Source organism: Primulina tabacum, chromosome 11 (assembly GCF_025594145.1).
Source record: "Primulina tabacum isolate GXHZ01 chromosome 11, ASM2559414v2, whole genome shotgun sequence".
Classification (NCBI taxonomy): Eukaryota; Viridiplantae; Streptophyta; class Magnoliopsida; order Lamiales; family Gesneriaceae; genus Primulina; species Primulina tabacum.
In genome coordinates this window covers 39390579-39418405 of record NC_134560.1, presented here as the reverse complement: position 1 = coordinate 39418405, position 27827 = coordinate 39390579, and the positions used below count along the sequence as shown (strand labels likewise).

General features: G+C 35.6%; 5 protein-coding genes and 1 long non-coding RNA gene across 12 annotated transcripts; 1 reads left to right on the top strand and 5 right to left on the bottom strand.

The window, feature by feature from the left end:
- Positions 1–290: 290 nt before the first annotated feature.
- LOC142517804 (acyl-CoA-binding protein-like) lies at positions 291–3385 on the bottom strand. Its single transcript, XM_075620261.1, has 4 exons — positions 3217–3385; positions 1005–1122; positions 838–900; positions 291–558 (listed from the first exon to the last, which is right to left on the bottom strand). Exons 1-4 carry the CDS (start codon positions 3226–3228, stop codon positions 485–487), a joined length of 267 nt encoding a protein of 88 aa, XP_075476376.1. The 5' UTR covers positions 3229–3385; the 3' UTR covers positions 291–484.
- A 620-nt stretch (positions 3386–4005) lies between these two features.
- LOC142517801 (anamorsin homolog) lies at positions 4006–7256 on the bottom strand. Of its 2 annotated transcripts, none has more exons than XM_075620259.1 (8): positions 7028–7256; positions 6387–6534; positions 5584–5744; positions 5398–5478; positions 5065–5224; positions 4841–4974; positions 4426–4500; positions 4006–4297 (listed from the first exon to the last, which is right to left on the bottom strand). In XM_075620259.1, exons 2-8 carry the CDS (start codon positions 6523–6525, stop codon positions 4259–4261), a joined length of 789 nt encoding a protein of 262 aa, XP_075476374.1. In that variant the 5' UTR covers positions 6526–6534; positions 7028–7256; the 3' UTR covers positions 4006–4258. The 2 variants fall into 2 exon arrangements, with proteins under 2 accessions (XP_075476374.1, XP_075476373.1); XM_075620258.1 differs by having other exon boundaries at positions 6996–7237.
- A 4833-nt stretch (positions 7257–12089) lies between these two features.
- LOC142519870 (secreted RxLR effector protein 161-like) lies at positions 12090–13070 on the bottom strand. The gene is made up of 2 exons (XM_075622886.1): positions 12870–13070; positions 12090–12647 (listed from the first exon to the last, which is right to left on the bottom strand). Exons 1-2 carry the CDS (start codon positions 13068–13070, stop codon positions 12090–12092), a joined length of 759 nt encoding a protein of 252 aa, XP_075479001.1.
- An 11-nt stretch (positions 13071–13081) lies between these two features.
- Positions 13082–16913, bottom strand: LOC142519868 (uncharacterized). The gene is made up of 4 exons (XM_075622885.1): positions 15177–16913; positions 14787–15132; positions 13483–14699; positions 13082–13243 (listed from the first exon to the last, which is right to left on the bottom strand). The coding sequence occupies exons 1-4, from the start codon at positions 16911–16913 to the stop codon at positions 13082–13084; spliced, it is 3462 nt and encodes a 1153-aa protein (XP_075479000.1).
- Positions 16914–18425: 1512 nt separating this feature from the next.
- Positions 18426–19256, top strand: LOC142519224 (uncharacterized). Its single transcript, XR_012813726.1, has 3 exons — positions 18426–18986; positions 19063–19131; positions 19221–19256. It is a non-coding gene; the product is annotated as an uncharacterized LOC142519224 (long non-coding RNA).
- A 500-nt stretch (positions 19257–19756) lies between these two features.
- Positions 19757–26055, bottom strand: LOC142519222 (protein Brevis radix-like 1). Of its 6 annotated transcripts, XM_075622163.1 has the most exons (8): positions 25862–26055; positions 25630–25704; positions 25443–25522; positions 24324–24553; positions 21116–21450; positions 20609–20738; positions 20114–20439; positions 19757–20032 (listed from the first exon to the last, which is right to left on the bottom strand). In XM_075622163.1, exons 4-8 carry the CDS (start codon positions 24444–24446, stop codon positions 19948–19950), a joined length of 999 nt encoding a protein of 332 aa, XP_075478278.1. In that variant the 5' UTR covers positions 24447–24553; positions 25443–25522; positions 25630–25704; positions 25862–26055; the 3' UTR covers positions 19757–19947. The 6 variants fall into 6 exon arrangements, with proteins under 6 accessions (XP_075478278.1, XP_075478279.1, XP_075478280.1 ...); XM_075622164.1 differs by lacking the exon at positions 25630–25704 and having other exon boundaries at positions 25860–26055; XM_075622165.1 differs by lacking the exon at positions 25630–25704 and having other exon boundaries at positions 25443–25514; positions 25860–26055.
- Positions 26056–27827: the final 1772 nt, after the last annotated feature.

The following is a 27827-nucleotide window of genomic DNA, read 5'->3' as shown; positions in this document are numbered from 1 at the left end:
GGTGGGTTTGCTTGCTTGGACTAGGGTTTTTGTTGTTGAAATGGATCGTTTCGGATGAGGGCCGACAATGGGTAGTGGTTGCTTTGGCTGTAACAGTATACCTATGTTACCATTTCTTGTCATAATAATATCATTTAGTATGTTTCTGTATGTGATATAGCAGATGATATAGCTTACACGTAGAAGAAATATTTGAAAAGAAACAGTTGTGCTGTATTGCTACAAATATTCCGCAATTTTTTTGGATAGAGGTATTAAACATAATACATAAACTGAGTCAAGCCAAGGAATTCGACGGACCAACTTCAAATATTTTCATGTGTTATATATAATATGTTTGACATAATATGGATTCAGAGTACATGAAACAAAAGCACAAATAAGTAGTATAAGTACGGAGACTCGAAACATTAAAAACTTCAACAATTCGGAACTTCTGGCATTGGTAGATTATATGTAAGTACTGCTTAATTGGAGTTATTCATCATGTAGAAGCTTGTTCCTTCAGTTGCTTCACCTTGGTAATATAGTCGCTCATCGCTTCCTCACACGATTTTCCTGCCACAAGTTATGATATACGTTGAGCATGAATCATGCTAGAGTTATCAAATACAAGCATTCGTCGCACACGAGCCAGCTCAAGCTCGAGTGAGGTTATTCTCAAGCTCAACTAGATTTAGCTCATATTTGCCATTTTGTTCAAAAAGGGTAATCTTCAATAGAGAATAAAAAAAATTATCTACTGAACCACTACATCAAATAATTCAACAATTATCTCGCATCACTCGTTCGTTAGTCATGTCATCCAACGTCATAAATGAAATGCGAATTGAATACCTTCAACGGCCTTCCAAGCATCCCACTTTGCTCTCTCCTTCATGCTGAACATACCAGGACGGCCTGCGTTGTGAAGGGTTAATTTCGTTTTTGCATCAACACAATAGTAGAATTGTGATGAATGCAGGATTTATTTAAATTTTAAACCGAATTTAGCGAAGCCTAACTTGTGTTGACGTTTCCAACTGTAGCTTTCTTGTAGAGTCCATACAGAATCAGCAAATTTTCATTGGTCGTGGTATCTGGCAAGGTCTTAGCTAGATTAGCATGTTCCTCAAATTCCTCCTGAAGCCACAGAAATGTATGGACATAAGTTTTAGCAGTTATTGTTGAATAAAATATCCCTAGATGATAAATGAAGATAACCACATGATATCTTAACCAAGGACATCCATAACAAAAAACAACCAAGAAGTTTATAGTTTTGAATTTTGATTTCATTAGAAATCCCTACTATTAACAATGTTGGAAGAAAGTCGCTTCAGGACTGCCCAAATGCCATTACAAGAACCAAATGCAAGTTCAATACAAAAAAATTATTTGAGTAAGTTAAAGCACAGGTCTACTCATTTTGTCAAGATAAACACCAGATGAAGTTATTATAATATATTATTTCAATAATTAATGATTTATTGTGAAAATAACCAGATGAACAATCTCGCCATTAATTCGAGTCATTCAATGGATAGTACTTGGTAGGCCGTTTGGTTTGGGGGAAACGAGGAAGAAACGATTAAAGCGCAAAGTATATGGCATGTTTTGCACAGGTATTTGAGTTCTTTCTCATACAATTTTTTGAAAGCATTTAACGCAGTGAATAAACACATAACTGACTGCAAAGAAGAGATCAAAAAAGTTTGAAGCTGCTAAGCATTATAATATATGTAATAATATTATGTTTCATTTTCTTCCTTCAGCAATACCGTTTTGGTCTGGTAAACTAGACATTATTATTGTCTCAATTTTTTCAAGAATCCTAACAGATGAAAACATCCTTTTTCTTAACGGTACACTTATTATTTTTATGAAGATGCAGCGTAGCATAATAGGCTTTATCCTGAAAATTAACAACAAAAAGATCATCAGACATAGTATAGTTCTGATAATTGACTAATGCATCTGAAATTGAAGAAATATCCAACACACACCATTTTCAAATCCTGTTAAATCCTATGTCACCAAACACAGTACAAAGAATTCACTCAAAGGAGGAATCGACTACATGGAGACTTTTTTCCTATACCTATTTGCTGCAACCTCATATGGTGAATATATCCAACTGCTGTCCCTGATAATTGCATTGTCAATTTCCTATACCTTAAGGTTTTCATTTGGTATTGGTGATCAATAATTCAATTTTGATGGTGTAATTTCTGAAGGAAAAAAATTGATTGGGAGAGAGACTTAATTCCATTTTAAAAGCTATATATACACCTCTCATCAAGGCACAAACTGACAAAGGGAATTAGTAGTAGGAGCGACGGTTGAATAATTGACTGCATTGTGAAGGAAATAATTCTATTGTTGCAAAATAATGATCACATGAGGCGGGATGCATTTGGATTGTTGTAAAGTATTGATCACACATGAGATGTGGCAATTGAATTGTTGTAAAACAGTTCATATTTCATCTGGATGGCAACTTGCAGTAATTATGGAGATGCTGGAAAAAAAGAATTCACGTTTTAATTACAAGAATAATTTTTTTGTAGCTTGTACTCTGTAATCCATCCATATGTCAGATCATAATCACAATAAACAGGGATTGAATAGACCAGCAGGACAGCAGATCAGAACGATCATTTTTCACGAATAATTTATTGAAAATAACATAAACTTTGGCTTCAAAATTTTCATTATACACCGAAACATTTTTGGCCTCCTAAATAGAGAACAAATCAAACTGATTATCATTATACACCAGGGGCTACTTCAAGAGTTCTAACAGCATGCCACTTGTGGCAGATGGGTGATCATCTCCAAATAAAAATCTTTAAATTTTGTCTATGGCTTTTTGACAAATAGAATAAGCCACCCATCATCCAAATACAACGAACAAAGGCTGAACATATCATGCGTTGCAAGAACATTGATCAAGAATCTTAAACAGGAAGGGAAGAAGATCTTTTTTTTAGGAGATTCAACAACATGCAAATCATTTTGCTATTAAAATCCACTGATCTCCCAGCAACAGATCAACCACAAAAGACAACCGTATACCCCTTGTAATGACATACTCATATGACCAGATCAAAACACATGGATCAGACAAAACGCAAAAGGAAATCACACCCATGTTCGAGAAAATTGAATTTCCAGCCAAAAGTGAAAAAACAAACGCGAAATTCTCAATGCATATGCGATAAGCAATTACCATACCTTCAAACTCATCTTTTCAATGGAGTTTTCTTGAATCACAGAGAACTTTTGACGTTCTTTCGATACGCAAGTTATGGGAAGATTGTTTATATAGCTGAGTATTCGCCACTGACGGAACTTTTTATGCGCATGCACTTTACAGCAAAGTTTAGTGCGGAAGGAGTATATTCGCTTTTTTAAAAATAATAATAATAATAATAATAATAAATAAATAAATTAATTAAATAAAAATTATTAATTAATATATACCAAATGAAAAATAATATTCTAACTTAGCCCACCTAGAAAGTGATAATTCTAACTTAGCTCAATCTATACGCCTGACTCAATACAGCGTTAGGAACGGCTGGAATAGCTATTCATAGCGACTTTCGGTTCAAATATCATGTTGAAAAAAAAACAGAAACAATTGGAAAAAATTATGCTAAAAATAAGGATCGTCTCTTGTACATAGATACTCGGGTATATATATTTAAGGTAAAATTCACGTTATTATCAGTTTTTAATTTATAGGTTTAAGCCATTAACTTTGTCCCTAGTCCTAACTTGATGTCGGAAAATTTGTCAGAAACATCCTCAAACTCCCTCTTACCTCATTGTATATGTTTACTCGTCACTTTTTGCATAAAAATCGAAGGATCGGGGATCGCATCGATTGTTAAATTCACAACCAGATATTTCCAGTTATCCTTGAAAAAATTCTTCAATCAATATCCTTCGTGAAAATGTGCAATTTGCAGCAGCAGAGAACGCTGATGCTCTCCCCTTTTTTAGTCTAAAGAACACTGGTTTTAAATATATAACTCTGTAGAACGTGTAGATTTTTATTTTGCACTTACAAGTCGGTCGAACTACGAGGTTCACACATTTCATTCAAGAAAGAATCCATTTTGTTCATGGAAAGAGCATACATAGAGAACCCCAAATAGCACAGATCAACATAACTAGGCTAGGACTAGAGTAGGGAAAATAAACGCTATTAAAATGGATCCATCTGTTTTGTGAAACAAATTTGTCCAGATTCAACTTCTTGACATTCTTCTCAAATATCAGCTGCAAGAAAACTTCCTGTTAATGTTACCTGCCAAGGGAACATAATTGTCTCGTTAATTACTTTCTTGTACATCACAAGCTAAAAAAAGGAAATCATCTAACGCCTAAATTTCCTTGAATGGAGGTGAATGTAAATTTGGATATCAGTAGAGGTACCTTCTCGCCTAGTTTAAATGCTGGAAGACCCTTGTAAGGGCATGTACCACATCGAAAAGCATCACCAAGACCACACTGCACAGACAGCAATCATTAAATGAGGTTATATCGGAGAAAAACAGAGTTCCTTATACAAACAAGCTCCATGGCCGATGAAAAAAGTGACTGAAACTCGCAAGCTCCCAACACACACAAGAATTCATCATATTTTGTATTACCTTCTCAAAGCCAAACATTAATTAAAAAAATGTTTGCATATTGTCACTGTTAATAAAAAAAGTGATCAGCTTCAAAAAAAAAAAAGAAAAGAAACTAGTATATACCAAAAAAAAAGTAGTACCCTATTATTTTCAGGAAGTGTGGCATTTATAAACCCAGAAACTAAAAAAGGATTTTAGAGTTCAATTGAACTAACATTTCCACAAGCAGATTGAGGATTATTCAGCTGGTCCATGGTAAGTCCAAGCTCCAGCACTTTTTCCTCTTCCTCAGCCCTTCCACAAGTGCAGTTTTTACAGGCTTTCCTCGTACTTCCAACTTCACAATCACCTAGCAAGGGTCAATATTTTCAGAATTTCTACCTACCAATCATACATAAGACTATAAATAAGCAATCGAACCGCAAGCATAAACACTAACCAAGAGGCAGCTGAGGTTTTTTCAGATCATCTTCTGTGAGGAGGCTATCCTCATCAATTAAGTCCATATCATCAACAAAATGAACTTTGGGTAGAACAGGCATGGATTTCTTAATGGAAAATGATGAACCAATATTCCATGAGGGCTTCTTACCCACAATCTGGCGGCAGAAGACAATCAGATCAATTTTAGAAATTCCATAAAGCCAAACATATAATGGCTCACAGCATATAAATAACAAGAGAATAAGACATGCATATGATCAGATCAATACAATACAATGGCAAACAGTGAGGAAAAAGAAAGCAAAAGGCGAGGGGTATTGATGCTCACTGCAAGAGATTGGCTACTTTCAGAAGTTTGTACATCCAGAAACCCATTCAGCAGTAACTTGCGCTCAAGGGAAGATTGCATCTGTAACAAGAATTGTACACGAGATCATTCTGACATACATCGAGAAAAAACTATTGTCGCCGAAGACTCCAATAAGCAACATATTTCGCCCAGTTGCAAACTTACAGCGTGCCCATTGGCAGGTTGCGAAGTCAAATAAACAAGAATAGTTCCACCGGGCCTTAACACACTATAAATATTGACCAGCAAATGATCACTGGGAAACTCAAATGATTTACAAACACAGATAATATCATCTGAAGATGAAGTTTCCTCCCCCAACAGACCTGCCACGATGTATGAACTCACATGAATTAATGAACTCCAAAGACCATAAGGTAGGTTCAACGCCCAAAATGTTATCGACTCAACATTGGATCTATAAATTGGAAAGGATTGGATAAACTTAAATTGATGAATTCAGAAAGAACAGGGAGGGCCAATGGCCATTGATTACACATTTTACGTATGCAAATAGTTGCAGGCAATCTTATGTGACTAAGAAAATGCGAAGGATTGGGGAAACACCATAGTTTCCATTTGCAAACCTGTAGGCCTCCTTCTGGCTACAAATGGGTAGCAGACCAGCCATCAAGGAAACGTGCAAATCCCACTTAAAAGGGAATACAATGCTCTCTATATCGAGGAAACATGACAGTTGCACCACAGGTTGCCTTGTTTTAGAGTCATATGGATATAATAACAGTAAGAAGATATACAGCTTGATGAGTAAAGAAAAACGTCAAAGATAAAAAGAAAATGATATTGATTTAATTTAATCTTGAGATAAACAATAATCAACTTCACTAGATCCTATCAGATAACAGGATGATTTTTTAGGGGTTATCATCATTTGTACTTCGACTAACAAAAAGTTGCAAGCTTATTATGAAGAAAAATATTGATGCATAAAAACAAAAAATAATTACAGTCTGAGGAAGCTTGAGTGATGATCAAAGGATCAAGCTTTTCAAATCCCTCCTTCCCCGCCACCTTGATTGCCTCCCAAACAGTGGTAAGAGACACTGTCACTTGATCAGTCAGCACCACCAACTTATCCTGCCCCATTTCTATGCCCTACATTAGAAAATAGAGGGAAAAAACATAGATTAAGAGCTACATCTATCAATTAGCCAGCAAAAACCCTCTAAACCATAAATCTTGGTTTCATACTCCTTGATTATATTCTTTTCGTCTCAGAAAACAAAAATAATGTACATTTCCGAATAACCTAACTCTAGCTCATACTTTCCCTTCATCATTTGCGGAGAATTTACGAATTACAAGGGATGTAAACAAGGATGCACAAGCCCCTCCCCCAAAAGAAAAAATTACTCTAGGTCTACACAAATTCATTTTGATACAAGATAAACAATCAGCTAAGCGAAAGCCAAACAGAAAAAGGCAATCAACCATGAGAACATATGATTTACAAAGGGATCGAACTCCATGAAAATTGCAATCTATTAAACCGGGAAAAGTGGATTCCAGCCACATAATCTCACGCAGATAAATCAAAATAGGGAGACAAAAATTACGGCACAGAACAGAACGGGCATTCGGATCTCACCGAAGATAAGGTGGCGCCTCCAATCGAGAAACAATAGACGGCGGAGGATCGAAAACTGCGGAGGTATTCTTCGGAGAAGCCGACTCAACTCACTCACAAAATGAATTTTCGAATGATATATAGACTGGGGAAGTTGCCGCTATATATCGCCTCCCCGCCGACTTACGACGGTGCTATGTAGCGGAGCGGTTCTTTCTAACTACTTTATGAAGTCGCATTCCACTTCTTCCACTACTATATTAAGTGCGTTTCACTTCTTCCACTATAATTTAATAAGTGAGAAATCGCACTTAACATAGTGGAAGAAGTGGAATGCGACTTCATATTTGGCCGCATAAATATGAAAAATATTGAAGTAATAATTTAATAGTAAATCTTTCGTGAGATCGGTATTTAAAGTGAAAAGTAATATTTTTAGCATAAAACATTATTTTTCATAGGTCGGGTCGGATAAAAGATTCATCTCACAAAATTAACCCATGAGACGGTCTCATAAAAGTTTTTGTGATAATTTAATATCTATTAATATTAACTATATAAATGTTTTAATATTCTGAAAATACTTTTATAATAATTAGCGGCACAAAATTTTCGAGCAAGCGACTATGAGATGAAATTGAGCTACTCGAACTGAAAATCATGCAACCGATGCCGACGAGTAACGACGATTGAGGAGGGAAGAATCGTGCGAAAAAAGGGATAACAGGATCGAACTCGACTCACGGTTTTTGAAAGTTCAGTTTCCACAGGGTGAACGTGATGAGGGTGAGTGTTGTGTGTATCAGAATGTAGGTATTGTGCGTAGGTGTTGTAACACCCACGACAACATGCAGCGGAAATTATAGTTTAACACATTAACACACAACCGGAATGACAAACGATACGAGAGACGAGATATAAATTATGCACAAGTATAAAATACTTGTGCGGTGCCTCAGGGCAAAATAATTCACTAGAAAAACTTGTAACTTTACAAAAACCAATACTAGTGAAAGAATAAAACAACTCCCTAATTAAGGTGAGTAAAAAACAATTGCATCATAAACCACTAACAAACCGTATAACCAATATACAGAGCATGCATCAACTGATAAGTGAAAAGTCTTCAAAAATCAACACACTAATCTAAACAGTGATTAGGCGTTCTTCAGATGTTATCAGCACTTCACAACAACACTTTACAATGGCACGAGATTGCCTCGATCTCAAAAACTCTTAGTATGAATTCGTCTCTCTAGGATTTTTATGCTCTCGGTCTCTCCGGAATTGTTATACTCTATATCGTTACACCTTTTTCTTCTCCTTTGAGTCCTATTTAACATCGAGAAAAAAAACAATTTCATTAGGAAACAAACTCTTTTTAAAACAAGGATAATATCTTAAAGATATTGTGATATCATATCTTAAAGATATTATGAGTCATATCAAATATAGTCTTATATCACATATTGAATTTATACGAGATCATATCATCAATTTCGATATTATTCTCCTGTTTAGAAAGGCAAAATATTAAAGATAAAAAAAGAAAATATATCAAGGAATAAAATTCCTTTCAATCTCCCCCTTTTTGCCTTTCTGGACAAAACAACCCAAAAATAGTTGTACGGCTCAGCTCCCCCTGAGTTAGCAAATCAGTGACGCAGCCAACTTTAGTTGACTCCCCCTGAATTCTACCGTTAAGCCTCCCCTGATACAGTTAACACAAGTGTTGTATGTTAGATGTTGCAACATTCAGATCATAACATCGAAACAGTTCATTAATTAGGAGAAACAAAGATCAGAGAGAATAAAAGAACAACTAAAATACTAAAACCATCAAGAGAAGAAAAAAAACTCAAAATCTCATTATCCTTCATTACTGTCATCATCAGCATCAGCCATTTTTGCTCCACTGGTTCCAGCTATATCTGTATCTACTCCCCCTTTTTGTCCAGAATGGACACCTTCATCCAGCAGAAGCTCATAATCAGCCACTTGATTTTCATAATGTTCAATGGTCTTCTTGGCATTTTCAATCTGTTGTCGACCATAGGCAATCTGAGCTTGAATGTAGGAGATAGACATTGTGACATAACCAGTAGGAGGGACATCTGTAAGAGGCGGTGTAGCAGTCTTAGGCACAGGCTCGGATGTTGTATCATCAGTGTTGCCAACATCCGGAGCAACACTAGAATGCAGCCAAGGCAGATCGATCTTTCTGTTGCCTTTGAAATAAGCAGGAGAAATCTTCAGAGACTCTCCGACAGGGTAGTGATCTTCATCAATATCCCTAATGAAACATTGAGATTCCAAGATTCCATAAATCAGTGCAGGGTAAGACAGCTTGATTTTCTTGAAGTCTCCTTCAGCGTATTGCAATGCTATCTTGAACACCAGCTTCCCAAAGTTAAAGGCACGTCCAGTACCAATAGAAAACAACACTAGGGCCTGAGATCTAGTCACAGTAGTAGAATTTGTTGACGGTGTCCAATTCCAAATTGAGGTCTTGTGCAGCACAGAGAAAAAAGAAGTGAGATTGGCAGCACTCAACTTTTTGGGATGGTCAGGGAACACTTTGATCAAGCCTCCAGTGAGCACAGAGGTTACATCATTTATGTCCAGGTTCTCTTCAACTTCCTCAACATCAGGAGTGTTGTAGAATGCATTGATCACAGAAGATGAGAACTTGTAGATATGATCACGAACAAACACTCTCCCATACTTCACCGATTCCTCATCTCCAACACTGCCCAGGAGATTGCAGTAGAATTCCAACACTACACGGCGGCAGTAGGGCATAACAGTAGTGACAGTGGATAGCAACCTTCGGTTCTTGAGAAACTCAATCAAATTGTGTTTCCCATATGCATCAACATAAATATTTTTCTCCTCAATCAGCTCTCTCTGAACAAACAACGGCCACAATGCCAAGGCATCCTCAGAATAAAATTTGGGGGAAAAAGACTTACTTAAATCATAGTCAGCATAGTCAATGTTGAGCTCGATGTTGTCAACATCCACCTCAACACCGGCAGCAGTAGCAGCAACATCTTCAGAAGACTCACTTTCTTCAGAGCCAATATCTTCAGATTCAGCATCATTTTGTTCCTCAGACTCAAAATCAGACACAGAGGATGAACAGGAATCATCAGAAGCTCCAGGCCAGTTTTCCTCAAATTCCTTCATCATTTCTGAATCAGGTTCATCATCCTTAGAAATTTGTTTCTTGGCAGCCTTTTCTTCTTTAAGTTGAGCAAGGAACTCTACCAGAGATTGTTCATCTTCTTCAGGCTCAGCAGGAAATCTTTCTTCTGCAACATTTTGTGGATCTGTGACGGGGTTTTGCTCTTGAACATCAGAAGTAGAACTGGGTTCCTTTGCAGCAACAGTTGGTTTGGGGCGAGCCACCAACTCAAAATCATCATCATCGGAGTCATCTCCAGATGAGAAATCAGAGTCCAGAAGATTTGAGGAGGTATATGCCCGAGGCTTCTTGGTTGGAACAAAGTCAGGATCGAACCCTGCTTGTCTCTTTGACCTTCGGCGCATAGGAGCAGGGGGAAAAGCTTTATTCAGGGCTTCAAAATCCGGTGGATTCTCAACGTTGATCTCATTCCCAGGTTCACCAGGGGCGATTACTTTCAGCGGAGTTGGTTCTTCTGGCACACCCACAATTTCCAGGCCCCCAACATTGGCTTCGGCGGTGGGTGTTGAGTCATGTGACTCTCTATGCATGCTCGCAGCCATTTCACTTCTGATGTCGTGAGGGTCAAAGCTAGCCATCTGCGAAATCAATAATAAAGAAAGTAGAGTAGTTCGAAGAACGCAGAAAATTGCGAAGAACAGAGTTAATTCGCGCGGAAACTGAATAGTGAGAGCAGGAGAAATCTTAAAATGTGAGGAAGATTAATAAATGGTAAAGTTAATGCTAATTCAATCCTAATCATTTAAATACACCCCTCCAACGGTAACATCCTGGTGAGCCGCAACTGCAGCACCTTTCCAAATAAATTTTTACTCTCACCCAACGGTAACTTTCTGAAACAGTGCAATCATTATTTCAAAACATCAGTCAGGATAAAACACCACGTTAAATTAACCCCACAAACAGTTAGAGATCAAGATATTTCAAAATTAAGTTGGTTAGGGTTTTCTTCGGATTTCATGAATTAAAATCTCATAGCCCACTGGACTTGATGATTTCACATAACAGCAGAATGAATGACTTAAATTTATGCCTAAAATATGATCAAAAATGAAATACGCAAGCATGTGATCAAACCGTGATCTGTCTGTACTTGGGTGTTGACAACACCTCCTGGCAACACTCACAATTTGGACTCAAACTTTCTTGAACATTTTTAATTCAGACATGGTAGCTCCCACTCTAGAAGAACGGTCTTCATAGGACTCCTCTAGGTAGCTTTTTCCATCTGTATTTTGACTTAGAAGTGGTAGCTCCCACACTAGAAGAACGGTCTTCATTGGACTCCTCTAGGTAGCTTTTTCCATTTTCTTCTAAACGTTTTTTTTTTTTGTTCAATTTTTCTCCTCTTTTCTATTTTTCATCTTGTTGCTCAAGATTTTTCCAAGTCATTTTTCATATTGGACAAGATCATGTAATACACGAACATCCTCAACTACTTAATGACTTAGATTGAGCATAATCCACACTTTAGAAAATTTTAAGAGAAAGTTTGATTCTCAGCTGAGAGCACACCATTCAGTATCCTTCACTTGTACAAGCTTCACACAAAACAGGATGAATGCAATATATCTAGCATCCTAAAAATAAAATGCACATGCATGCTGAGTGTTGTCCACAGGTGTTGTAACACCCAGGACAACATCCGTGAGTGATCATTGTGCACACAAGCTGAGAGACTTCCTAAGATTGGAAAATCTCTCAAAATCCAATGGTTTTGTAAAAATATCAGCCAGTTGGTTCTCAGTTCTAACAAATTCCATTCGAATTGTACCATTCTCAACCAAATCTCGAATAAAATGATGTCTTATGTCTATGTGTTTTGTTCGAGAATGTTGTACCGGATTTTTTGAAATATCAATTGCACTTGAGTTGTCACAGTATACAATTAAAGGTGTCACTGTTGAAACCATAATATTTAATCATTTGATTCATCCACAAGAGTTGTGAGCAGCAACTAGCAGCTGCAACATATTCAGATTCAGCAGTGGACAGAGACACACAATTTTGCTTTCTACTATACCATGACACCAAATTGTTACCAAGATAAAAACATCCACCAGTGGTACTCTTTCTATCATCTAGGTTTCTAGCCCACTCAGCATCACTAAAACCCACTAAATTGGTGTTTGTTTCTTTGGTGTACCACAAACCTAAGTCAACTGTTCCAGATATATATCTCAAAATTCTTTTGACAGCTTTTAGATGAGTGACTTTAGGATCAGCCTGGTACCTGGCACACAAACATACACTAAACATGATGTCGGGACGACTTGCACTCAGGTAAAGAAGACTGCCTATGATGCTGCGATACTGGGTGTTGTCAACACCTGCGGCAACATCATCTTTAGACATTTTTTCAGTCGACCCCATTGGAGTTTTCATGTGTTTAGTGTTCTCGGCAGAAAATTTCTTAACCAAATTGTTAGCATACTTGGATTGACACAGAAAAATGCCATCATGCATTTGTTTAATTTGCAATTCAAGAAAGAAACTTAATTCTCCTACCATGCTCATTTCAAATGTGGTAGACATGCATTTAACAAAATCATCAACATGCTTTTGAGAAGAAACGCCAAAAATGATGTCATCCACATAAATTTGACACACAAGAATACCATGCTTCGACTTTTGAATAAAAAAGGTTTTATCAACCTCACTTCGTTTGAAGCCTAAGTCAAGCAGATATTCAGTAAGCCTACCATACCATGCTCGTGGAGCTTGTTTCAGTCCATAAAGTGCCTTCTTCAACTTGTAGACATGGTCCGGGTGGTGTGGATCTTCAAATCCTTTAGGTTGGCTTACATAAGCTTCCTCATTCAAAATGCCGTTCAAAAATGCACTTTTCACATCCATTTGATATAGTTTTATGTCCATGTGACAAGCAATGGCAAGTAAAAGTCGGACTGATTCATTCGGGTAACAGGGGCAAATGTCTCATCAAAATCAATCCCTTCAATTTGTGTATACCCTTGAGCAACTAGCCTTGCTTTATTTCTCACAACAATTCCAGATTCATCAGTTTTGTTCTTAAAAATCCATTTGATTCCAATAACATTCACATTATTAGGTCTAGGAACCAAATCTCACACATCATTCCTAACAAATTGTTCAAGTTCCTCATGCATCGCATTGACCCAAAATTCATCTTTTAAGGCTTCATTTATATTTTTGGGTTCAATGAGTGAAACAAAACAAGAATGACATACGATACTTGAGAGTACACGAAAGTCATGCATACTAGACCAATCATTTTTCGATAATATACTTTCTCCTTTCTTCTAGTTTGCATTCCTTCAAATGCTTCTCTAATGATCTGAGATGATGGATGATTTTTCTGAATCTTACTGAGAATATCAATCCCTTCATTGGTTACATCATCATCATTTACAGCTTCCTCTCCTGGTTCATCATTTGATTCTGCCAGTGCAGGTGTTGTCTCAGGTGTTACAACACCGGGTACAACATCTGTGTTAGGCAGTGTCTCACTTACGTTCAATAGCCCATCAACATCATCCTCGATTGTTTTTCCTGTTAGATCTGCAAGGTCATCAAAGACAACGTTAATAGATTCCATAGCCGTTCTTGTTCTAAGATTATATATGCGATATGCACGACTATTGGATGAATAACCAAGGAATAAACACTTATCACTTTTTGAATCAAACTTTACAAGATGATCTCGGTCATTTAAAACATAACATATACACCCAAAAACATGAAAGTACTTTAGGTTTGGCCTCTTTCCCATGATAATTTCATAGGATGTCATAGTAGAACCACTCCTTAGGTACACACGATTTGAAATATGACATGCTGTGTTTAAGGCCTCGGCCCAAAATCGTTTTGAAATATTCTTTGAACTCAACATGACCCTAGCCATTTCTTGCAATGTTCTATTCTTTCTTTCGGCTATTCCATTTTGTTGAGGGGTCTTAGGGACAGAAAATTCATGAGTTATCCCCTTTTTTTCACAGAATGATGTAAAGTGTGAATTTTCAAATTCCTTACCATGGTCGGTCCTTATTTTACCTACCCTCAAATCATGTAGATTAGTAATCTTAGCATGTAATTTCTTAAAAGCAGCAAATTTGTCGGATTTTTCTATAAGAAAACTTACCCATGTAAAACGAGAGAAATCATCCACACAAACAAATGAATACTTCTTACCTCCAAGGCTTTCCACTTCCATTGGACCTATAAGATCCATGTGCAAAAGTTCAAGACACCGTGTTGTCTCATAATGTTGCAACACTTGATGGGGAACACGTGTTTGCTTACCCTTTTGACATGCACCACAAACATAAGGAATTCCAGAGGATAAATTAGGCATACCTCTCACAGCATCGTACTTACCAAGGTTCTTTAATGTCTTGAAGTTTGCATGACCCAATTTTTGATGCCACAATTTTAATTCACTCACCTTTGAATGATTGCACACAAGGTCCTCTCCAAGTTGATAACAGTTGTCAGCAGACCTTGTACCTGTCAAAATACAAGTATTAGTGTCATCAAAAAATTCACAATTGTCTTTATCAAACTTAACATGTAAACTATGATCATAAAGTTGACTTATGCTTATTAAGTTTGAGTTAAGTCCCTCGACATGAAGCACATTGTGTAGGTTAGGCAATCCATCAACATTTAAGGTCCCTTTGCCAGCAATTCTTCCTTTAGCACCACCATCATACGTCACATGACCACTACTCAGTTCAACATAGTCAATCAAATGGTCTTTAGAACCCGTCATGTGGCGTGAACAGCCACTGTCAAAGTACCATATTCCTGCAAGGTTAGTCTTTAACGAAGTATAGATAACAGAACATTGAATATTAGCCTTTGGCACCCAAACCCTTTTTACCGATGGTTTCCTATTGGCAGTGTTGCGCCGAGTGTTGTACAATACCTGAGGCAACACCTGTTCAGATTCCAATTTTTTGTAGTCATCTCTCAGTTTAAAACAATAGGTTTTGATATGTCCAGGTCTAAAACAATAGTGGCAGATAAAGTGGCGTTTCCTGGAATTGGACTTCTTGGTGGATTTTTGCCTTTTTGATGATGCACTTTTTTCAGTGTGTGTAGCATTGGAGATTTCAGCACTTTCTTTGACAAAGACAGTTGGTTTTTTTCAGTATTGGAAGGTTCGCCAGTTTCAAACAGGTTATTCGTATAACCAAGTCCAGCTTTGTCATTCTTTCCAATCATCAAGAGTGAATCAAGTTTGGATGAACTTGAATTAAGCTTAGCAAGAATTTGAGTTGCTTCTCCAAGCTCCTCCTTGACTTTCCATAATTCCAGATCTTTCTTGCTTAAGATTACTTCAAGTCGTGATACTTGTGACTTCAGCTCAGTGTTCTCTTTGGAGAGAATTGCATTCACTTTATTTCTTTTGATCCAGTCTTCATACAATTCTTCATACATTGTCTGCACACTTTCCAGAGTGACTTCATCATCATCAACTTCTTGGGTTTCAGACTGACTTGATTCACCAAGGGTTGTAGAATTAAGACACACTAAATTTGAAGAGATGTTGCGACCAGGTATTGCAGCACCTGTGGCAACACCCAAGGGATTAATTTGCATTAAACATTTCTCCTTGATCACAGCAGACAGCGATGTGTGTTTTTCAGATTCATTTGATCCTTGATCATCATCAGACTCTTCATCACTCAAAGTGACAGCCATGCCTTTGTTTCTCCGAAGTCGATTGGCACACTCATTGGCATAGTGTCCAAATCCAGAACACTCTCTACATTGCACTGAATCCAAATTTCTATCATTTGATTGGATTTGCAATTCATTCCTTGGTCGAAATTGTTCTTTCATAGGAGTAAACTTTTGAGCTTTTGCAGAAGTGGTGATATTGGGCAACACAGATTTTTGTCCAATTTTCTTCTTCTCTCTCATTTTCTTCAAGTAATCACCAAATTTCTTAGTAATTAGAGAGATAAAATCTTCACCTAAATCAGACTCATTCACCTCTTTAGATATTTGAAGGATTTCATCATAAGAGTCGGTTGAAACTTCAAGGGCTATTGTCTTCCCTTTATCCTTCTTTTGTAAATCAAGATTCATCTCAAAAGTTCTGAGAGAACTTATTAATTCATCCAGGTTGATTGTTGAAGTGTCTTTATATTCTTCAATTACACAAACTTTGACATTAAATCTCTCAGGAAGAGATCTTAAAACTTTTTTCACCAATCTTTCATTGGACATGGGATCTCCAAGACTGTGAGCTTCATTAGAAAGTTGTCTCAAACGGCTATCATACTCAAGAATAGACTCATTGTCCTCCATTCTCAAGCTTTCAAATTTTGATGCCACCATCCTTAGTTTAGTTTTGCGTACACTCTCGGATCCTTCACAATGTTTCTGAAGTATATCCCAAGCTTCTTTGGCACAGACACAATTGGTGATTAGATTGAACATCCTTGTGTCAACAGACGAAAATATAGCATTGAGAGCCTTGAAATTAAAATTTGAAGTTTGCACTTCATCGATTGTCCATGTACTTTCAGGTTTGAGCCGAGTGTCTCCATCGACATCCTCAATCTTTGGTGGACTCCAACCATCAAGTACACGTTGCCAAGCTCTTTCTTCAATGAATTTAATAAAAACCCTCATTTTTACTTTCCACAATGCATAGTTTGATCCATCCAACACGGGGGGTCTAAAAACAGTGTTTGTTGATGCTTCCATAATCCTTTTTCACCTGTGAAAACAAAACAAAACATGATCTCACTTAGTAGCGTCAAGTGGAAGCTCTGATACCAATTGAAAGTTCAGTTTCCACAGGGTGAACGTGATGAGGATGAGTGTTGTATGTATCAGAATGTAGGTGTTGTGTGTAGGTGTTGTAACACCCACGACAACATGCAGCGGAAATTATAGTTTAACACATTAACACACAACCGGAATGACAAACGATACGAGAGACGAGATATAAATTATGCACAAGTATAAAATACTTGCGCGGTGCCTCAGGGCAAAATAATTCACTAGAAAAACTTGTAAGTTTACAAAAACCAATATTAGTGAAAAAATAAAACAACTCCCTAATTAAGGTGAGTAAAAAACAATTGCATCCTAAACCACTAACAAACCGTATAATCAATATATAGAGGATGCATCAACTGAGAATTGAAAAGTCTTCAAAAATCAACACACTAATCTAAACAGTGATTAGGCGTTCTTCAGATGTTATCAGCACTTCACAGCAACACTTTAACAATGGCACGAGATTGCCTCGATCTCAAAAACTCTTAGTATGAATTCGTCTCTCTAGGATTTTTATGCTCTCGGTCTCTCCGGAATTGTTATACTCTATATTGTCACACCTTTTTCTTCTCCTTTGAGTCCTATTTAACATCGAGAAAAAAAACAATTTCATTAGGAAACAAACTCTTTTTAAAACAAGGATAATATCTTAAAGATATTGTGATATCATATCTTAAAGATATTATGAGTCATATCAAATATAGTCTTATATCACATATTGAATTTATACGATATCATATCATCAATTTCGAGATTATTCTCATGTCTAGAAATGCAAAATATTAAAGATAAAAAAAAATATCAAGGAATAAAATTCCTTTCGGTTTTCTTTAAAAAAAAAAAAAAAAGTGGTATGAAAATGAAGCTTATGGCATGGGCTTCCAAAACCATAGCTCAAATTTGGAATTCTGGTTGTGGAAGGTGGCAAAATTGGGCAGTAAAGTAACTCGGTTTGATTTATTTCAATACCTGTATGTTAATTTTAATATGTATTTCAATATTTTATGTATTATGATATTTGTTAATATATATCTTTAATACATAATTTAATTATTTTAATTTCGAATTTTAAAATAGTTATTCTTATTTTTTTGTCAAATAATGTGCAATTAGTATCAGGTTCTTGCATTAAACATCTATTGTTTCATCGTTTGGACAATTATTGCAGTACAACAATATATTTCTTTTAATTAATACTATAATTTAAATTTTACAAACCAACAAATTATATAATGTAATATATGTGTGTGTGCACAGCAAATGTTAAGTTGCTAAGAGGTACTTAAAAATAAAATGTACGTTTATCAATATTTATATCATATATAATGTTTGATCAAATCAATAAATGTACATAAAAAATTTTATGATACAATCTTATAGGTCAATTTTGTGATACCGATCTTCTATTTGGATCACTTATGTAAAAATATTAGTTGATGATAAATTTCTTTTTGCCTTGTGATATTATATTTTCTTTCTATTTGCTAGACATTTGGGCAATGTGTGCCTATAATGGCTGAACTGTTTATTCTTCGCACTCTGTTTTCAGGCTCAAGGTACATACATTAGTCTTCCTTGTTTGAACATTTTTTCTTGTCTTTTTTGCATCGAGACTATATATTACAATTCATGATTTACCTCTGAATCATTCAGCACTATGCTCCCCTTTGGTTGTGGCCTTTTCAAAAACATTGAATTCTTGATGCGCCCTTTATATTTTTATGCAGTGAAGTAGATGAAATTCATAAAATAAGTTGCGTCATAGGGAGTCCAACCAAGAGTGAATAGGCGGAGGGGCTTGAACTCGCTAAAGCCATGAATTACAAGTTTCCGCAAGTGAGTGTTTCATTTGCTCCCGAACACTGTTTTTATGTACTATACATATACATTTTTTTTTGCTTTTTTAAATTATATATATTTTAGGTCCTTGGTGTCCATCTTTCGCCATTGATGTCAGGCGTTAGCAAGGACGCAATTGATCTTATTCCAAAAAGTGTAACTTTTTTTTATATCGCATTTGTTTTTAAGTCAATCTCTGTATTCACAAGTTTTTCTCTTGTGCCAAATATAGTCCTTTTGTTTTTGGGATCATTCCAAGAGGCCCACATCGATAGAGGCCCTTAGACACCCATTTTTTCAGGTTTTGTTTCTGTTTTTTAAAGTTTATCCTAAAAACTATTTATTTGTTAAATCAAAATGAAGTTCGAAATCTTCTCTACAATAATGCAGATTTGCTACTACGTCCGGCCATTTTTAAGCCATAAACTCGACGACATTATCACGGTGTAGGCGGTGCGATTAGATCAACTTGTTAGATGTTATTATGATTTGGATAGAATTAATACGTAATCTTTGTGTTTGTTCTTTAAATAGAATTGGTTGTCTTTGTTTAACTTAGATTATCTATAAAATTTTGTAATTGAACTTGTTGACTAGAGGTTTTGACCCAGTCCTTTAGTTTTTATATTATATATTGTTTTTAAGTTTTAGAAGTAGTTTACTTAATTTCTGAGTTCCTTACAAGGGAGAAATTCCTGAAGTGCCCTTTAATTGATTGGAATTTGTATAGAAAAATGATGATGTAAATGTAGAAATTATATAACAGAGTCAACTTAGCAACAAGTGATGCATAGAAATTGGTCAATACACATGAAGTGTAAATACAGTGACAATGTTATAACTTATAAGAAAAAATCTATGTATACATATATAATATGTATATATATAGAAAATAATTGATGAAGAAAGCATGTAATCAATAATTATGACTTTCTAGAACAGAGGTAAGTGATTAATAAATATAAAAAGAACATGTGGAGATTAAAGTTTCAGCCTGTAATGATCCTAAGAAACTTCTCTAGTTGGATAATATTAAGAATGTAAGATTGCTACACCATCAGAAGTCTTTCATTATACCAGAATATAAAGTCCATTTTAATAAGTAGACATCATAAACTCATTGGCAAAGGTATTGAGATTGTATTCTGTCTCTGTTAGTTTCCCACCACAATTTCGCGTGCACCTCTCCAAATCTTTCTCGACTGCATCGAATCCATCAATCATTGTCAGAACAAAACGGCGAAGATTGTACCAAGTTTTATGAATCTAGAACTTGTTTTTACCTGAATCTCACACGACGTAGCTCTCTCGTGCCATCGACTAGTTGTCTGATGGTGATGTAAACACCGGGTTCATCTTCTTCTATCCATTCCGAATCAACGTCACTTGCATTACTTATGGAAACTGAAGCCTCGTCTCTAGAGGAAGTGGTCGTTCTCGATGCTTCCATTGATGAGAAATCGCCCTTTGGCCCGCCACATGATCTTGCATTATGATGTTGGAGATTGTCTCCAAAATGTTTGTACCTTGGAGTCCACTCCCTGTTTAGTGCAGGTGTCATCCGAGGGCTTTCCCTTATAGAACCGAGCCTTGAGTAGGTCGAGTCTCTCTGGAGCCACATGAGTAAAGGATTTGAATTAGGATTACTTTATAGGAATAAAACTTGAACATCCAGACCAAAATTCGATCATAGTCCATGTAATCATGCAAAAGGAATTCGATGGTAGTCCATGTATTCATTCCAAACCCATGAAGTCAGAGTAACAATAAAAATTTACCCCATCCTCAGATCTCCCTGGAGTATTGAGAGCTTGTTGATTGAATTTCTGTACATTGTAGAGCTCCATTATTTTTTCGTAATTTTCTCCCCACCATCTCTGAGCCTGCCACTTGTCGAACATCTCCCGGCTTCGGACACATTAAAATGGCATGTCACTTCTCAGATGTAAATTTCATTCACAGATCATTACAAAAGTTTGAAGTGAAACATGCTGCTGTCTGCTCATGGTTCCCATGAATCATGAAAGTTGTAATTATTGGGATGGAGTTCATGCGTATCAAGAGGTAAAAAATGACCTTATACAAGAAATAGAGGAAGTGTGAATCAATATTTCATTGTATGTCACTACCTGAATTCAAGAAATGTTAGAAAGAGTCTGGTTAAATATTTTGCGGTTGATTCGTGGCAACGGCTGAACCAACTTCCGCGCTACATTCAATCATGATAATATAACGCGCATAACACGTAGTTTCTTAGGGCTAATGGTTGTATTTGCAAATGGTACCTGAAGCGGATGCGTTTAAGATCGTTTCCACCTCTAGGAAGGGACACGAAAGTGATGTGAACACCAGGCTCCACTTGTGCCATCCATTCTTTAGGTCCATTTTCCTCATCTAGCACAACTTCCCCTGACCGTGCTGAGACAGATTCAAATCCAGCTTGAGTTCGAATACCACCAAATGAAGAATTTGAGCCTCCTGGAGGCACATATGGATATCGAACCCCCTCTGATATAGTATCAAAATCAGGATACGGTTTTTGCCCTTTTTTGTAATAAATTTCTGCCTGTCCGGGCTTGCATTTGTAAGATCCTGAGACCTTCATGGCCATATCCTTTATCTGTAAATAGAAGAAACTATTTTAAATGAAATAGGTCATTTCAAGAAGGGAAAACAACGATAACAAGGATCGAGCACCTGTCGAAAATCATAATAATTATCCAACTCAGTTATTGTAAGTACTGGTTGATGCTATATATAGCTCAAGGGCAGCTACAGTTGTTCACGCATATGCAAAACATATGTATTTATATAATGTTAAACTTTTGTTATACGATCCAAACTTCATGCAGTTCGACTTCAATGAATCAAATTGAAATATCAATGCAGTTAAGTAGCATTAAGTATAAAACAATTAATCATGGAGCTTAGTCATTATGCATGTCAAAGAAAATTTATCGATTGGCAGCTCAGACAAACTGCTGGCATGTTGCCAGTTGGCCCTTTTCAAATGTCACAGAATCTTGATGGTAGCTTAATTTTGTTCTACAGAATTCTCTATCATCCAATTTAATGTAACAGACAACCATATATATGAATACAAGATGATAATCATGTAATTACCTCCATGCCTTTAAAGCGTAAATTAGTCTTATACTCAAATTTTGAGCCTGTTTATTTAGTTGTATCATTATGCAGATGATATCCAAAACTGAACACTTAGCATCTGCACTATAATATAACTTAATAAACAGGCAACCCTTTTTAAAAACACTCTTGGACAGCGAAATATATGGTTCCTTTTACCACAGTCCCTACGCAAATTGCCGCCAAAGAGATTTTCACTGGGGTTGAAATGAAGTCCTGCCCGTATCTGCAGCCGCAGTCTGTGATCTGGTGGTAGCCTTAACGTCTCAGATTTACAAAAGAAACGCCTAGAGCCGTGTATTATTAGCTAAATTCCACTTAAAAATTGAATGAAGGTCCCCTAAAAGCTGCCATCGGCGGCTCTTTACTGCATTTTGCAGTACAAAAACCGGTGCTTTTTCAGTACAAAGCAACTGATATGGCATATGAATTAATTAACTATCATACTGAATCACTAACTTTTCAAGTGATCAGTAGCCATTCCATAACTCACCAGCGCCAGTTTTGAGAGTCGAAACACTTTGAAGTTTGATGGACAGGAATTCAATGGTGGGTCATGGAAAAGATTGAGTCTTTTCAACCATGGAGTCTTGTCTTTTTCTTTATTCAATAAAAATCCCGAGATATTTGGTTTTTTTAAAAAATAAAATAAAAAAGCATCACATTTAATCATAAAACAATCGATTCGAACTAGCTAACTCGAATTTAAAACACTCATAATTCTGAAAAATCCTAAAGGTTTGACAATCAAGATTTGGATTCACTAATCTTGAGCCTAGACTGTCAAATAGGAGACCAGTTGCATAGGATACAGATTAAAGTAATTCATAGCTCAAACAATCATTAATGATGACCACATTTAACTACAACTCAGAATTTTAATCCCTAGACGCCCCTGGTTAACATATAAAATTGGTTTTTCGTGGGACATGGTTGCTTCCCACGAAAATGATGTGACCTAAGTTTGGCAATCCCGATGTAATAAAGTTATCAAACCTACTGTCCTAAAAAACAACAGAAAATGCAATAAATATATAGATCTAAGTGGGATTTTGATTTAGACAAAAAATAAATTGTGGTGCAACTTGCGATGTTGTGGACCATCGCATATCCACGTGCTTGCTTCTTCTGGGATTATTAAATTATTTGCACTCGAAAAGACACCAAAAAGCAAGTCACACCATCTTATTTGTTTTATGGTTGGGTTGAGATTTATCTAAATCCAAATTTAATTAAATTTGAAACTTAAGATCATTAGGATTTTGGATCTCACTTTTTCTCTAAGACAAAAAGGTATTTGGCTACAACATCTTATAAAAGTTGTGTAAACATAGAGTACTAATGCCGCAAGACAAGTAGGAAATTTTAATAAGAAACAATATTTAGAATATGAAGTAAAGATTAATGTATTCAAAGGGATGATTCATTTATTTTCCCTTTGGTCGATGTTAGCATGCATGGTCGAGTCACATGGCAATTTAGTAGTTAGTAAGGCTGAAGGACAAACATTTTGGGACCAAGAATTTGACACATGATCCAAGGTGTGAGCGTGATAATGTCCCCTCCCTTTAGTCCTTTTCTTTGCCAGCCACAAATTGGGTTCTGGGGTTTTCAAGCTTTCGATTTTTCAGTTTTAATTTGAAAGTCCATATTCAAATTAAATTCTTGATTAACTTACCCGATTAAGGTAGCTTCGATAGAGCCAAAATGGGCTTCCTTTCACTATAGGAATTCAATTTTCATCCTTCTCAACAACAGACAGACATATATACAAGGCAAACAAAGAATTAACAAACTCTAAACTCAGAGCTAGGGCAAAGTAAAAAAAAAAAAAAAGACAGCAAAAAATAACACTAGACCACCATCGGATGGACCCCAACAAAGAATCTGAATGTGGGCCCCGCCATCGGGAACTGGTAAAGCTACTGAGTAGTGAATAGACATTTTGTTTTTGTTCATAAATAAGGAAAAAGAGGAAAGCGAAGCAGACTGTACAATGGCAATTGGGATTCAAACTAAATGATGTAGCCGATTAATGAAGCTCAAAACTTGGATAAATATATAGCCTACGACACATTTTTGGTTTAGTCTTTAAACTAACGTTGGCATTATCCATTTCAAAATCATGATCTTTACATCCATAAATAATAATAATAATAAAACATAAAATATAACAGATGATCCAAAGACTCTGAAACAAATTACACACAGAGTAATAATAAAACATAAAATATGACAGATGATCGAAAAAAGTTTTAAAGTTATGTATCTTCAAAATTCTTGGCTATTTATTATATATATGAATGTATAAGATATGAAAGGGAGGGTGATTGTGAGGTGCAAAACCTGTGAAGTGAGAGCTTTGAGGGAGTCTTTTGTATTTGGAGTCCCACGCGGGGGGTACCCCTCATCCTCCTCGTCGCCTCTATCTTCCGTCCTTTGCTTTGAGCAAGTAATACATGTCAACATCTTTCTTTACCCTTCGCTTCCTTCTCTTCTTCTACCTACAGCTTTTCCTTTTCCAGCTTCTTTTCTAAATATCAATAATACTAGCTTGCTCCCTTTTTTAATATTACCTGCAAATTATTAAAGAAAAAGTATGTCGATATATATATATATATATCATATCCACTTTAATTAATGAATAATATAATGTGCTTCGATTTTCTCAGTTGAAAACCTTCAAATCACTTTAAAATATAAGATAATTTGGTATGTTATAATGATTTTTCATCTTTTAATGACTCTAACCACCCAACAATATTAATATTAAGAAGTTAAAAAAGACAGGACTAATTAATATATAGTACTGACTAAAAAAAAGTAAAGAGAGAAATGCGACTTGGGATCATATTGTTATTTCAAATTTCTTAAAATCCCTTGTGAAAATTTAATGTCTTATAAAACCAACTTATAATTTGAAAATTTATTGAAAAATTCTCGTGAAAATTTAATGGCTTGTAAATTTTTAGCTGATATCCTATGAAAAATTAACATGCTAAAAACCCTATATATTTTACATTCATAACCAAAAAAACACTTAAACTTTTATTTAACATATTTGGAATAATATTTAATTTTCGACATTATTTTATGTAAGACGTGTGTGATAAAATTCGTGTAAGTTCTCCAAAAAACAAAGAAAATGCGAGGATTTTTACAGAAGTTTTTTATGCAATTCAATGAATTTGAAAAATAAAATAACACCCGAATATATCATTTGTGCAATTTTAGCTATTGTTATATATACGTACAAGTTTCCTTTATGAAATATATATACCAAATAATTATAAAAAACGTCTTTGAACCGGAAAATTAATCATATCCTTTCCCTATTCTAAAGCACAATCATTCTCTTTCCGTTTTCTTCAGTATAGCATAATTTCAAAGCATTTATGATTTTGCAAAGAAAAGGATAAAATCTTAAAAAGGAAACCGATAAATTGTCCAGTTCTGAAATCTTACCTTTCGCAGCAACTCATAGGCTGAGCTACCTATCTAGCTAGCATTCCCTAGCTATATTTAGTTTCTCCCTCGCTGTTAATCTTCAAACAAAAAAAAAAATCCATGAACGAATCACAGTGTCAGGCCAAAAAAACAGAATCCTTAACGAATTTTAAAGAAAAATGTTCCGAAATCAATGTTTTATAACCTCAGAGAACTAGTCAATCTTTAGCTAAAACTCGAGAAAACCCTTGAAGATCAAATACATATCGAAAGGTTGAACCTTAAGAAATTAACAGTGACAGTAAAGCCAATGATTTTAGGGTTTATTCAACTATTATGCAGCTTCGAAGTATGCATCAATTGAAACAAGCAAAATAAAGAAGGAACGAGGAGGGTGGGGAGTACATGATAGGTATAGCAGAAGAAAGAACGTACACAGTCAGAGAAATAACATCTATTCCATTCCGCATGCAGCTGTAATCAGAAATCAACGGAAAAGAGAGTAATATCAGGCGAGACACTCCGGCGGTTGTTCTGGCGGAGGCCCTTCACATTTGGGGAAGTTCTCTGAATCTCCGCCGCGGGATTTACATTCATAAATGTGTATATATAAGGAAATGGAATCGAAGATGTGGGGGTGGAGACAAGGAAAGGGGACTAGTCAGTGGTGTATGTATATATACATAGAGGGATTTGACGCCGTTGTCTCGCGTCGTTATGTAACGGAGGACGTGATAGATGGGTTGTACAGCGTGCTTCGACGGTTGTATGTTTCGGCAGCAGACATACGCCGTTAGGGGTCGATTTTGTGGATAATTTTTGTGCTGGACAAAAGGGCCCCACGTGCCGAGGTTTGTTGAAACATATACGAACCTTTGATCAAAATGCTACTCATTTGTCTTGTACAATTCGCGACACCCTTCGATCTAAAATTTTCTGCTACATAATTACATGTTATATGTTTATTAGAGTATATAATAATAGAACTAATATATTTCATTTCTCAAATTCTTATTATAGTTTAACATGTGTTAATTGTCCCACAACAGTTAGATAAATAACCTGTGAGTTGTATATATGGGCTTGAATAATCCTCATCTCTTAAACTAGCTTTTGCGGTTGAGTTAGGTCCAAGTTCCAATCTTAACAAGAGGATAGAGATAACATGTTAAACCCGTCATGTTTGGGGCATATTAAAACTCGATCAAACGGGTTTTGAGACCGGGTCGAGTCAACAAGTTCAATGACGAGTCTCGTGTTTGGGTGAACCCGAGTTGTATATATATGCCTACTATAGATGTTATATATCCATATGTACACTGTATATATATATATATATATATATATAATTTTAATTTTTAATTCAGAATAGAGGTAGCCGTCGATTCTTGCGTGTGTTTAATTTTGTCTTACCTCGCGACTAAGTAATGACAATTTACCATCAAACACTGCAATAAAGAAACCGAATCAGAATAATATTTTTGTTTCAAATTAAAGTTATAATATATAATATAAAATAATAATATATTATATAACTAATAAATAGATATTAAAAAATATTCTCCAATTTCCATCCCTTAGGTGTTGTTAACTCTTAACTGCTGCTGTCGGCTGTCGGCTGTCGGCATTGCTTCGTATTTTTCTTTTTTACTTATTTTTTACAGCTTTAATTTTGGTCGATAATTGGCAGTTTGGCACCTCATATATACTAATTACTCTGCAAACGCGATGCGTGTGTGTACAATTTTTTTTATTATTATTAATGGACTAAAGTGAAATTTGATAAATTATGGAGGGACTAAATTGATATTTGAATGGTTGAAATAAAAAAAATAAAAGTGTGTTGAAATTTAAAAAAAAAACAAAAAAAATTGTAATATTAGTATCATAAAAGGGTAAAATTGGAAAAAAAAGTTGATGTCCTCTCTAGTTAGTTATTATCATGTTCTCACACTTAATAATATAGTATAGAGGTATAGATATATATAAATTATTATCATTAATTTTTTATTTCAAAAGATAATGCTTAAAATCCAATAATGTGATCTTGCATGCATTTGTGAATTTAAATTTCACTGTGTCGAAATTTGGGATTTATGACTACAAATAACTGCTCAAACAAATATATAATATCTAAAAGAGTAGGTCTCTTGTGATACGCTCTCACGAATTTTTATCTGTGAGACGGGTCAACCCTACCGATATTCACAATAAAAAGTAATAATCTTAGCATTAAAAGTAATATTTTTTCATGGATGACCTAAATAAGTTATCCGTCTCACAAAATACGACATGTAAAACCGTCTCATGCAAGTTTTTGTCTATCTAAAGATATCATTCAGGTTTATGTGTTTGGATTATATGAATTGTAAATTAGCGTAATTACAGAGGGGAGGATCGAAG